The 13,612-nt window shown below is 36.8% G+C and overlaps 1 protein-coding gene across 1 annotated transcript; it reads right to left on the reverse strand.

Annotated features, from left to right (window-relative positions):
• Window positions 1–10,710: 10,710 nt before the first annotated feature.
• Window positions 10,711–13,612, reverse strand: fat-spondin (extracellular matrix protein f-spondin). Its single transcript, XM_081989168.1, has 10 exons — window positions 13,422–13,612; window positions 13,117–13,369; window positions 12,926–13,061; window positions 12,415–12,876; window positions 12,138–12,357; window positions 11,908–12,085; window positions 11,658–11,848; window positions 11,351–11,605; window positions 11,129–11,299; window positions 10,711–11,077 (listed from the first exon to the last, which is right to left on the reverse strand). The coding sequence occupies exons 1-10, from the start codon at window positions 13,588–13,590 to the stop codon at window positions 10,830–10,832; spliced, it is 2,283 nt and encodes a 760-aa protein (XP_081845294.1). The 5' UTR covers window positions 13,591–13,612; the 3' UTR covers window positions 10,711–10,829.

The following is a 13,612-nucleotide window of genomic DNA, read 5'->3' on the forward strand; positions in this document are numbered from 1 at the left end:
CCTATAAAAGATCTATAAACTGATCAAAAAATATACAAGGTGTTTCATTCAAAACTTATCAACTTTTTTTTCACTTTTGTCATGGTTTATTATTTTATTCAATAAGATTTTTTGATGATTTAGGAGAAGTCACAATCATAATCTAAACCCACTGTACTGAAATTTGCCCAAATACTAGTACATGTAGGCTTTTCAACTTCTATGTCGTTCATGAATAAAAATTCAAGAGTTTGAAGACCTTTCGCTCCCGTGGCGAACAAAAACCCGATCAGGACGGATGCAAATCGAATTCCTGCGATAAGCAAGACTTCTTGGTGTGTAGAACTTAAAGGATTAATAAATATCCATCCCGGCGTTTTAAGCCGCACAGGTTGAATGTAAATTAGCGTCGATTTCCGGCCATCGCCAGGCAATGACCATTTTATACGATGAAGAAGAAGATAATGAAGCATGTAGTCGGTTTCTTCACCTCGCCAGACGTTTTAATCGACCGGATGTAGGTAATGTTAAATTACGTTATGCTTTTTTTTCGGACAAACGAGAAGAAGAAGTAGATCCTCTATATCAAACACTGACCATAGTGGGACAGAGCCGGATTGCTTTAATAACCCTTGAAACTCGAAAAACCCTCTCTGTTATAGCAGGAAATACTTAAAATACCTTTTGTTGTGTTCTGCGTATTGTTTTCCTTCAAAGTGGAGGTGGTCGTCATTACAATCAGCAGGAAATGACTGTATGCAGTGCAGGCCAGTTCTAAAGACAAAATTATTAAGTTAATATCTAACCAGACAGGTCCGGACTCAGTTTTGTCAATAATTTTAACTCACACCAATTATGACTAAACTATCCAAGCTTTCTTCACAAAAAAAATCCATATGAACATTATAGTAAAAGTAAAAAGAGTGCGCACCTGGTGCTTGCGGCTAGGTGGTTGCACTTCGAAGGAGTCGGTCTCGTCACACCCAGTGAATACTTATCGTGTTTTTTTCATCATCCCATTGTATAGTTTGTGATTTTTGGGTTGTAGGAATTAGTCAAGCATGATGGAAAAAACGGGCAGGAGACAGTAGCGTAAATAAAACCATACATTTAACTCTCCAGCAGGCTTGGGAAACTGTGGTCGATTGCCATATACAAAAGGATGTTGCGGCTTCGAAATTGGATCGTCGCCATATTGTTTGATGATCGTCCTTTTGTTTGGTTTTTGGGTAACGGACGACAATTAGACAGGCAATTTTTTCTACGCTCTAGTTTTTTGTTAAACTCGTTAAAACCACGCAGAAAAACCGATAGTAAACAAAGTTTTTTTTTGCAATTATCACAGGCAATTTTATAATAAATAATGTCTTTTCAAGCATTTACAGTATAAAAATTTGTTGTTGCTTATCAACGTGAGAAAGATAAATAATTGTAAACAATAAGATAAAAAGAGACATCCTCCACTTGAAAATAAATTTGAATCGATACAGAGTATCGTCTGGACCTTTCTGTTAATAATTCTCGGCCCCAACTGAGATTAATGTTATTTAGTTCGGTTTTACCCCCCCAACTTGGTGAATGAAATTTTAATGAAGAATCCCTACGTTGATTTAACTAAATTTATTATTAACCGGTTCTTCGAAATAGTGAATTTAATTAATTAACAGCTTGGACAAAAAATGATAAATGATGAACCAATCAATCTTCATTTTTTAACCGTTTTCGAATCCCTTTTGTTATTAATGATAGTTTCTGGTTCGGTAATAATAAACCGTCCTTATGGTTTTTACGTTTTCGATGCTAATCGTGGTTAAAATTCCGCCGGAAGACTGGAAATCGATTATCCTTAATCTGGAAACCGTCGAAATTCTTCGGGAAATAAAATATTATACTGCATTCCCTAATTCGATTTCCCCCCTTTCGGAAAATAATGAAAACTGGTTATTCGTTAGGCCAGAAATCGTAGATCAAACACAGGATATAATGGGATAAAGAGGTATCCACTTGAAAATAAATTGGAATCGATAGAGTACGTTGATTTCATTTTGTGTATGCTCGTGGCATCCTTTGTTACACTCAGGGCTTTGCCAGAGATTAATGTTATTAAACCCACCTTTTTGATTTAACCATCTGGTATGTATCGGATTATAATTCTGGTTTTTGCCTTTTGTGTCTCTAATTTACTCGGTTGCGTACGAACAACTTTAAAGCCAGATGTGAGTTAATTCATTATGTTCGCCATTTTATCAAAATGCTAATTGTTAACGTTCATAACTTCAGCAAGTACGACACACCATTTACTTTATTCCAATGTTTCGTCTTTACGGAACCACTATAAATCCTCAAATTTGTATCTCTAACGGTTTTCGAGATCCCCATAGTGGCCCTCCTTATTCTGGTCAGACTGTATTAAGAGCGCATTTGCAAAGTTTATGTCAAAGGTGCAAGTCAATATTTTGACAAAAAATTGAAAATGGCGGCCTGGGACGCCATTTTGTTTGTCATTTCTTGAAACTACGTGAAATTTCCTTTAAAATGAGGTGCAAGTCAATATTTTGACAGAAAATTCAAAATGGCGGCATGGAACGCCATTTTGTCTGTCATTTCTTAAAACTACGTAAAATTTCCTTTAAAATGAGATGCAAGTCAATATTTTGACAGAAAATTCAAAATGGCGGCATGGAACGCCATTTTGTCTGTCATTTCTTAAAACTACGTGAAATTTACTTTAAAATGAGGTGCAACTCAATATTTTGACAGAAAATTCAAAATGGCGGCCTGGGACGCCATTTTGTCTGTCATTTCTTGAAACTACGTGAAATTTGCTTTAAAATGAGGTGCAAGTGAATATTTTGACAGAAAATTCAAAATGGCGGCCTCGAACTGTCAAAAAATACAACTTTTTTATTTGTCAAGTTACAGTTGACGTCTCGGTGTCATTTTATGTTAAAATTTCCCGGAAAAGACGTTGGTGTAGTCGGTTTTTTGATATTTCGAAAACTAACAGAGTTAGAGCTAAAATTTAACATTTTAACCATTTCTTTGCCAGGAACTCGGCCGGATTAAAATATACATGAAATCTGAAAATATTTGATATTATGGTAAAGGAAATTTGACGCTCTCTAGCGGCCAAATGGTGTTATCAATCAGCTCATGGGGGGATTTTTAGAAAGCTTGAAATCTGCTCTATCTTTTGTTCTCTATGACATTTTGACGTAACTTGTCAAGTAAGGGAGTAATTTAGGTTCAAAGCAACGTGTGTCAAAAAATATACTATTTTTACAAAAAGTGCAATTTTGGCAATTTTTAATTTTGCTCCAGGAGGGTTCCAATGCACAGCAAAGGGCATATTAATACCAAATGACCTTAAATTAGGTGAAATAAGTAGAACAAAAACACTTTAAAATTTTTTATTTTTCAAAAAAATTGAAACAATGGGGGGGAGGTATTATTCGTTTTCACGCTCTATTTATTGACGTCACAATGACGTAATTTGACAATTGATCAAATTATGATTTCGCCAATTTACGTCATCATGACGTCAAACTGCTCGCTCCATAGTATGGTAAAGTGCTTTTTGTTCAATGACAGTTTTAATTAACCTCCATTTGCACAATTCTACTTTAATCTAGGCTTACATGTGGTTCAGTCTGTGCCATTTTTCACCTGTATTGTAACAGTCTGAACCACACTTAATTATGACGGTGAAAATGGGTTTAAGAAGTTTGGTAATCCACACTAAAATCATTATTGAAACTGTCATATTAAGTTTGAACTGTAAGTGGTTTAAATCAAGATATAGGGAAGGGTTAAACTTCGAAAACTGCTTTAGGGCTAATCGTGCATAGTTCTTGCGCAAACAACATTTGGGCATCTGCTTAGCAGCAACAAAACGCATTCCGAATCGTCTTAAATCTGGTAAAGTTTGCCGCTCAAGAATGTCAGTTACGATAACGAACGGGTCATTACAATTACGGTCCCCGGAGTTTGACTTTTCCAATTCCCTGAGACTTCTGCCGCCCCGGAAATGGAGTTTATGGTTCAATAAATTTCGGTCATTATGTTGCTTCTCCCTCTCCGGTCTTTGTCTGTGATTTAGTATCCCCGGGACCCGCCCGGAATAATATGTATATTATTTCGAATATAGTTAACAGCAACTTTATCCTCTTTGTTTCGTGTTCGTTCCACAAAAAACACACTCCAAAACTCCCGGATGTGTGTAAGAATATTAATTTCTTAGTGGCGGCATCGAGGCGTGACTCGGTTATTTAACACGAACGGAATGTTAGTCGTAAATTAGATCGGCAACTTTTGAGGCCCCTCCCCATCTCTCACTCACGAAACTCTCGCGTAAACAAGATTAAACTTTAAATTGGTACCACTTGAAATATGAAATTTCAAAAAAGGAAATGTTTAATCACGGATCGTGTTCAAAACGTTTTCAGATTATTCACACAAGTCAATAATGTTTCTAAACGTCCAGAAAAATATCATTTTTCTAATTTTGGCATATAAAGTGACACTTTTCAAAACTAATTAGAGTGACAAAACGTTTTACTTTTCGTAACTATAGTCTATCCGGCGAACCTACGGAGTAATAAAATTCGATGGGCGGCAACTTTGGTCGACCCGCATTACACTGTAAAACAGGTACGTAAAAGTGAATCGAGACATGAGACCCGAGAAGTCCTTATATTAGAGAGAGAACAAGATATTATATTGTAAAACGGACCGGATATAGACCAATACTAATGGACCCTCCTAATTTTCGCTTTTATTACTCCGTAGGTTCGCCGGATAGACTATAGTTACGAAAAGTATCAGTTTATGTAACTAGTTATGAAAACTTAATTTCATCACTCCCTGTTTTTATGCATTTCCGTAGAAACATATGGGCGACATCCATCATAACATGTTGTTGTCACAGTTTATACAAGGTGCTATGAAAGTGAATATTTGTGTTAAATCACTTTAAAAGAGGGTTTTTACCGCTTTTTGGTCAAAATTAGAAAAAATTATGTATGCAACACCTTTCGAAAATGTCTTATTGTGTAACTCATTCAACAAAATCGATCTTTTCGTAACTGGTTACATAAATAGCTACTATATTAGCAAACTCGCCTTCTGTATCACTTTATTAAGGAAAAACACTACAGCGATCATCTCCTAGACAATTTCCACTCTTCATCAAACTAAAATTTAAGATCCAATTATTAAAATTTATTGAGATAGAAAATAGAATTTTTAACGTGCCCAGCGAAGTTTTTCTTCTTTTACCGAATCCACTTTGTGCCAAACCGAAAAGGAGCACTTAAGACATATTTCGGCTTTTTGTTTCAAAGTTATTCAGAGAAAAAGGAAGAAAATGTAACTCGACGACCGTCGTGGTTTTTCAGTTATTTTCTTGTCTTGGTAGTGATGGATTTTTAGTCAAAATTAATGATTGGACAAAAGTCCATTTTAGGGTTTGTGACAGTGACTTACATGTGAACTGAGCGAGATTTCCATGTCAATTATTGAGAAAATAGAATGCAGTACCAAAACGCTAAGCACGCCACTGGAATTACATCGTAACAGTGCCTTAAAAATGTTTGTGTTTTACTTTAATATTTTAATAAACAAAACAGTTGTGAAGAGTTTTTTTTTAAAACGCCCTCTAGCGCCGCAAACTGACAAGATATCAAAATACGGTTTTTGCTATTAATTTTTTTCCAAAAATCAAGCTCTACACTTGTATCCTAGTTCCTGTCAAAACACACGAATTGAGGACACCCTGTAAAACAAATGACAAAGAACTAATCTAAGACAAAAGTGAATTTCAATATGACGTCACTTTTCCTGGAGTAGTGAATGCCGCCTAAATTATAAAACTCAAAATCTCCATAAAATGTGTTATAATTCCTAAATGTATGATACACCAGTTATTATGTTTTGATCTGAAATCAAAGGAAAAGTTTACTCCCTTATTTGACAAGTTACGTCAAAATGTTATAGAAAACAAAAGCTTTCCAAAAATATCCCCCCATGAGTTGATTGATGACACTGTTTGGCCGCTAGAGGGCGGCAAAATTCCTTCACCATAAAATCACTTTTTTTTGGTGACACTCGTTGTTTAGACCCTAAATTACTCCTTTATTTGAAACGTTACGTGAAAATTTCATAGGAAACAAAAAATAGAGCAGATTTCAAGCTTTCCAAAAATATCCCCTCATAAGTTGATTGATCACACCGTTTGGCCGCTAGAGGGCGGCAAAATTCCTTCACCATAAAGTGAAGGAATAAGTGGGAAGTGATTTAGGAAAGTTTAGAAGTGGGATTGAGTTTCACACATTGAAACTACGTAAAATTTCCTTTAAAATAAGGTGCAAGTCAATATTTTGGCAGAAAATATAAAATGGCGGCCTGGAAAGGCATTTTGTCTGTCATTTCTAGAAACTACGTGAAATTTACTTTAAAATGAGGTGCAAGTCAATATTTTCACAGAAAATTCAAAATGGCGGCCTCGAACTGTCAAAAAACACAACTTTTTTATTTGTCAAGTTACACTTGACGTCTCGGTGTCATTTTATGTTAAAATTTCCCGTAAAAGACGCTGGTGCAGTCGGTTTTTTGATATCTCAAAAACTAACAGAGTTAGACCTAAAATTTAACATTTTAACCATTTCTTTGCCAGGAACTCGGCCGGATTAAGATATAGGTACATGAAATCTGATTAAAAGATATTTAGAATACAATATGTGATATTATGGTAAAGGAAATTTGACGCCCTCTAGCGTCCAAACGGAGTTATCAATCAACTCATGGGGAGATATTTTTGGAAAGCTTGAAATTTGCTTTATCTTTTGTTCTCTATGACATTTTGACGTAGCTTGTCAAATAAGGGAGTAATTTAGGATCAAAGCAACGTGTGTCAAAAAATATGCTAAGTTTTGGTAATTTTTTAATTTGCTCCAGGAGGATTCCAATGCACAGCAATATAGCATATTTTGATATTTTTATATTCATCAATAAAGTAAACAACAATTAACAGTAATGTTGAAGTTAATCAAGTCCAAAATACGGACATTAGTGCTGTTATAGCTTTCACTTTCTGAAGTCATTAATTTGTTTATGATTGTGAATAAAGGTTTTGTCAAGCACTTAAAGCGATTAATCAAGCGAACGAGAACAATTTAGTTTTGTTTGGAATAATTCACAACAACAGACTAAGTTTATAAGTGGGATTGAGTTTCACTTAAATGTTTCCAGAAGGAAAATCTGAGTTAATCAGAGTTCTACTTATCCAGTCAAAAAGAAAAACAATTTCGTCGATACAGACTGAAAATTAAACCGATGATGTTTATGAAGACAGTTTTAAAGTTTCGCAAAAGACAAAAAGGGGGAGGATAACAAGCGTGCTGAGTCTTTGTCAGGGGGTTGCGAAGCGTAAACACAAAGTAAAGTGCTTTTGCGACGAGATTCTCTTTGTATATTTCCCCTAGTGTAGTAAAATAACCTTCCGGCCCTAGTGAATTCATAAAACTTTAAAAATCATCTTAACTAGCTGTAGGTGGTTCCAACTAAACTGCTTAGGCAAGCAAAAATTCTCGAGACAAAACGGAACAATTCAATATCTCAAAAACCACTTAGTCGTAACACGGTCTCGAGAGCTCAAAAGGAGCGAATGCACACGTCGCCTTCCGACCTGCAGCTACACAAATCAAAAATCCTTACCAGGCAAAAGTTAAATTCCTGAGGCAGGATCTCCGCCTTTATCTCCTCGCATTTAATGGAGACAGAAGTATCGTTTTTAACGCGGAATATAGTGTGTCTCTGCCCCGCTTTAGAGACCACTTTACTTCAACTTCACGCCCCGCAGGATCCATACAAGGGGGCCGAAGCGGCCACTTAAGACTTATTACGCTTTTGTTTTGCTTTCGGAGACGCTGGAAAGTTTCCAAGTAAAACGCGATCTAAGTAATAACATTCAAGAAGACGACGCAAATAATCTAGTGTATTGTCACTGAGTTTAACGAAAAACTCACAGATAAACCAACATGTTTTGAAATCTAGAAATGGCTGTGCAAGTGTTCTTCATCATTGCGTTGAGTTGTCACAATTCAAAGCTTTTTATAAATAAATGTTGAAAAGTGCAAACTTTGTTTGCAAGAAAAAAGTAACTAAAACCCTGATTTCACGTGATTGTAGAACAATATATAGCTAGACGGTCACGTGATATAAAATGGACAAATCAAGCTGAATCATTAATGACTACCTAATTAGACAAGCAAACCAAGTACAGTGTTTCTACCCTTTGTCTAATTAATAATGATGAATTGTTGGAAACTACGATCCTTGTCAGTGAACCACGTTAAATTTGGATGATTACAACCACTAGATAAGCGTAATTTGGTTTTATTAGTCTCCTAAGTGAGCGTTAATAAATCAACTTTGGAATTATTTTTACCCTTCAAGTTTCAACCCTTCTCACTTTGTTTTCAAAGTTGTATATGTAGTATCGGGCAAACAAGGGAAAGTAAACAGTCAAAAACCAATTCCACGGATCTCGTTCTCGAAACAATTCAACTTATCTCTGGATTTAAATTTGTTTCTATTTACTTCCATGCCCCACTTTCCAGAAAATAACAACTTTTTGCGCAGTGTGTATACTTAACAAGTTGTTAATCCGCTTGATGGCTTTGAGATGGCCCGAATAGCATTCATCAAACGTTTCTAACGGCCCGAAAAGTATCTCGTTTAGGGCACTTTTCATTCAGATTTCACATCAAAAACCGACGTCGTCGTCATTATTCGACGTTACAAACAGCTGTTACGTGTCTCGCGTTCCCTATTCCCTTCCAAATATTCTATTGACATTATGAAATGCCCTTCCGGAATTTGAATGAACCTTTTTCAAGAATGTCGATTTTCGTTTTTGACTACTGTTCAATTGATTATTACAGTCAGTGTTAAATAGTTATATCTACATTTATTAAAAGCTGAAAATGCCACTTTAAAAAGCTTTAAAAGACAGACAGCTCTAAGTGACAAAATTACGAGCCGTTAAAGAGGCCAACAGCTCTCTAATTTGATATCCACACTGTATCACTCTAATGAGGAATCTTTAGAAGATTTCACGGGTTACGCAATGGTCTAAACTAGACTGATGCAACTGTCAAATTAACAAAATTACGAGCTGTCCAAGTTTGCACCACTGTTTTCGACAATTTGACAAACATCTGGTTGTTTATGGTGCTATAGCTCTCTAATTTGCTTTAGGGATTTAAAGAGTATTTTACTGGTTACACAGTGGTCCAAACTAGACCTTTGTACCAAAGTTTGCACCATTGTTTCGACAATTTTTGCAAAACATCTGGGTGTTTACCGTGCAAATTCCTTCTAATTTGTCACCTTTACTGTATCACACTAAAGAGAATTTTACGGGCTACACAGTGTCCAAACTATGCCGCTGTATCTGTCAAAATAACGCAATTACAAGCTGTCAAACTTTACTGATTTCAGACAAGTTAGAATTCCAAACTTTGCTGTTGCTCCTTAGAATAATAAGAATCAGATAAAAGCTATAATGTGCCTTTTAAATTAACTGCTAAAATCTATGTTTTCCACTATGTTATTTATTCTTGTCATGGTATTATTCAAGGAAAATACCATGTGTATATGTATACTTGTGCAATCCACAACATACTTTACAATTAAATGTTGTGGGTACTATATTGAATCTGGATGGGTAATTCTCTCTAAAATCAATGTATTTCTGAGGTGTTATAAACGTTCCACTTTAAATTGATTACAAACCGAGAGGAATTGCGCAGACAAACAAAAAAGGCCGACAAAAAGGCGAAAGCTCAAAACCAAACAAGAAAGTTTAAAATTTTGTTAAAACCCTCAAACTGATCATTTTTCAACTTGCCTGGAATGTCTGGGGCTGAAACAAATTCAATTAATTTGGTAAACCAACAGGAAGATTTAATTCTGCACAGCGCTGTACATTTGAAGTGTCTTAATACCTGCATAGCCCAGCTAACATAAATTAGTCATTACCGTTTGGAATGTCCGCAAAAGTTGCTAAAGGGCCCTTTTCCGAATTAAACCGGAAACTGTTTAGTAAATTTACCTCGTAGGTACACACTTAAAAAGTTAACTGGAAACTCTCAGGCTCGGGCTCAATTAAGACCCGAAAGCGCCGAGCAGTTTACTCTATAATCAGAGTGGTGGTCCATGAAAGTGTTGAATTTTCCAACTTTTTCCCTGTTTTTGGCCTTTTTTTATAGCTTGGTCGACTCAAAATCTGATTAATTCCCAAGTTCGAAACGCATCGAAGTATTAAGATGTCACAGGACGTTACACCGAGAGTGAAAAGAGTCGTGACAGACACATTGCTTATTCATTGACAGGGCCTTGTTTCGAAGTTCCGAAACGAGGTAATTTAAACTTTCAGCCCTCTCAGCCCTTCTCAATTTTTTTTCTATTTCAATATGGAAGCCCTTTCTATAAAATCAAATTTACAACTAACTCGATTATGCTTTACTCTGTTAGTGCACTTAACAGGGTAATCAAATAAACAGCTAATAAGGGACTTAACAAAGGACGAAAGGAAATTATTTTCGATATTGTCTTTTGATCTCCGAACAGAGATTGCTAGTAAAATTATTGCATTATTGGAAGAGCTCGCTCTGTTAATTATTAGCTTGGGACGGTGCAAAGTACATGGAATTTTCATGTCAAATAGAATTATTGGCACAAAAAAGACAATTACTTTATTGCCCTACAGATAAATTTAAACTTTTAAATACTCTAAAATCATCTGCTCCAATTAAGACAGAAGTTAAATTATTTAAATTAAAAAAATTTTAGTAGCAAGGTACAGGACCGTAACACCGTCTTGTCCGTCTTAAATTAGTAGGACAAGCTTTGCCTCCATTTTGAGCTGGGCGTTTTACCATCCTGACTTTTTCCTCAAAACCAACACCACAGGTAGCGCTACATTTACTCCATGGACTCCATGGAGTCACCATACAGTCCACGACTTGACCAAACGGTTCGTTTCTGGACAGTTGCAGGTTTGGATTAGCTGATGGATTATTCCCCGATAAGGTGTCTAAAAGTTGAATTTAGTTTTTCAGTTTTTTTTTTAATTTAGGGTACCAACCTTGGACAACTCCGCAAGAGTTCATGCACTCTTCAAAAGTGAGAAAGTTGTTCTGGTTGCCTCTACAACCTCCATAAGTAAATTGGACGCAGGTGAGCTGATCCACGGCAAAATGCCATCTACTATAGAAACCTTGGCAGGGGCCATGATCGGGGGATTGCATACACACCACTATAAAATAGTTTGTAAGTTAAGCCATTCAGTAATATTTGTGTTTACAACCTTTGGCAGTTGCCATATCAAAAGTACAGTCAGGAGTGTCCATGCAGGGCGCTTGCTGAATTAGTTCCACTCTACTTTGACATTTCTCCTGCAACTCAGGCAAAACTAAAAGAAGACGTTGCCGGAACTTTACTCCTTTTCCGCAAGAAGCACTGCAGGGACTCCAATCACTCCAAGGGGTAGTGGGACACATTGGGTCCTGGACTTCGGGTTTTTGAGCCAAACAAGGAGGACCCATACATTTATCCTTTTCCACTAAAATACAAATTTCATCCATTCCACGCCTTCATTGCAATTTTATGCTAACCTGTAGTAACATGTGGACACTTCTTCATCCCCATATTGTCAATAAAAAATCTGTTCCTCATTTTGAAACCCACACCACAACTCTCTGAACATGTGGACCAAGGTCCCCAAGGACTAGTGGCGCATACTCCACCAACTGCTGTATCTAGACTCTCTAAGGGGATTTCTTCTTCCACGGATTCATCAGTGTGTCTATAAAGCAAATAAGAAAATGTGAAGGATTACAAAGGTTTGTTTGGTTCTAAACTAACCCTTCAGGGCATTCAGGCACAGCTGCCACACACATTTCTTTCGAAATCAACTGACGATTGCATTGGAACATTTGAGCTTTTTGTGGAAGAAGATACTCTCTAGTTCTCATACTCAAACCTTTTCCACATGTTACGGAGCATTTGCTCCAAGCTGAGTACTCGGTAACAGCACACTCGGCTAGATATAAAAATGGTTTTTAACAAGAAAATGTGGTAAATATATAAATTACGTCGAACTGTGTCTTCTGTGTTTTCACTAACATCCAGCTGGGCATTCAAAAAACTTTCATCGCACTGTTTAGGGATCACCTTCTCTCTTTTTAGGTACAATTTTGCCAAAGGCTCCATCTCCTTTTTATAAGGGTCATAAAATGGCGCTCGAGGGTCTTCAGGGTACTTGGTGGTAATACGTTTAATTCTCTCCCTAGGATTAGTTTCAGCATTAGGGGACTAAAAATTATATTCTGTTTAGTATTTCCATAAAAGAGATTGAACCAGTTGACTAACCATGTAGGAGATTCCACTGTCAGTACCAGCATCGTAAGGAAAAAGGGGCACCATCAATTCAGAGATCCAGGTACAATTTTTAAGGCACAAGTTCAACCCGCTAATTCCTACCACCCAATCAGGTGAAGGACCTAACATGGAGGCTAAAGACACTAAATGATGTCTCCTGTCCACTTTAAAGTTAGCGGAAGTGTTGGTGTTTACATTGGGATGCCACAAACCTGCCGCCTTAATTATGGTTCTAAGGTACTTGCTCTTAGCTCTTAATTCGGTCTCCATCATCCTAACCGAACCCCATTCGGCCAAACTCCGGAACCCTTCAGAAGCTATTTGACCCTCACCCCAAAATGAAAAGTTTCTTTCATGGCTAGCACCGATTACGTCAGACAAATGGGTCAACCACAGTGAAAACGGAAAGTCTTTGGGATGAGTTTTTTTCGACCAGATCCCTTCAAATATTAACTACACAACCCCTAAACCTGTATATCAAAACCATACAAAACAAACTTACACTGTATTTAGCTTCTTCACAAGCACAACAGTCTTCTTCGTCATATTTAACATCCTTTTCTGTTTGTTCACAAAATGTTTTACTTAGACCACCATCATCAGCGTACCAATGTTGAGAATCCTCAAGTATCATAGCTCTGAAAACCAACTAATACTACCGTAATTAAAAACGTACGAAATATGCAGTTAAACCTGAAAGTGACGCATCCAGAGCCTGGTGGAGGTGCCGACCACATGAAGAAGATTTCACTTTTAAGCTGATTGTCTTTTTCCGAGATGGTATTGACGCATTCCTCGTTGAAGGTGGTGTGATTGTCTCCATAGAGTTGAAAACTCCCCACGTTTTGAGGGGAAATGTTTTCAGGATGATCGGTAGACTCCACGTTAATTATGAATCTTTGAAAGCGCTGGACGTGGAGTGGAGAACTGGACCCCATCAAAAACACTAAAAAAGTATAATTTAGTACTATTAAATTAAAAGAAAAAAAAACACTTACAAGTGTACAATTTGCCTGGTATGTACTTGTCAGGGTCGCCATTGATTTTGATTTTATAGCCGTTATCTCCAGGAAATTTCTCCACTTTAGAGTGGTAAATGCTGGGGATGCGGGGGCATTCTCCCAAAATGCAAGTAAAAAGCCCAATCAACAGCACCGGCTTAAGCATCGTGCCTTAACTGAACTGAATA

This window comes from Ips typographus, linkage group LG11 (genome assembly GCF_016097725.1).
Source record: "Ips typographus isolate SLU linkage group LG11, UJ_Ityp_2.0, whole genome shotgun sequence".
Lineage (NCBI taxonomy): Eukaryota > Metazoa > Arthropoda > Insecta > Coleoptera > Curculionidae > Ips > Ips typographus.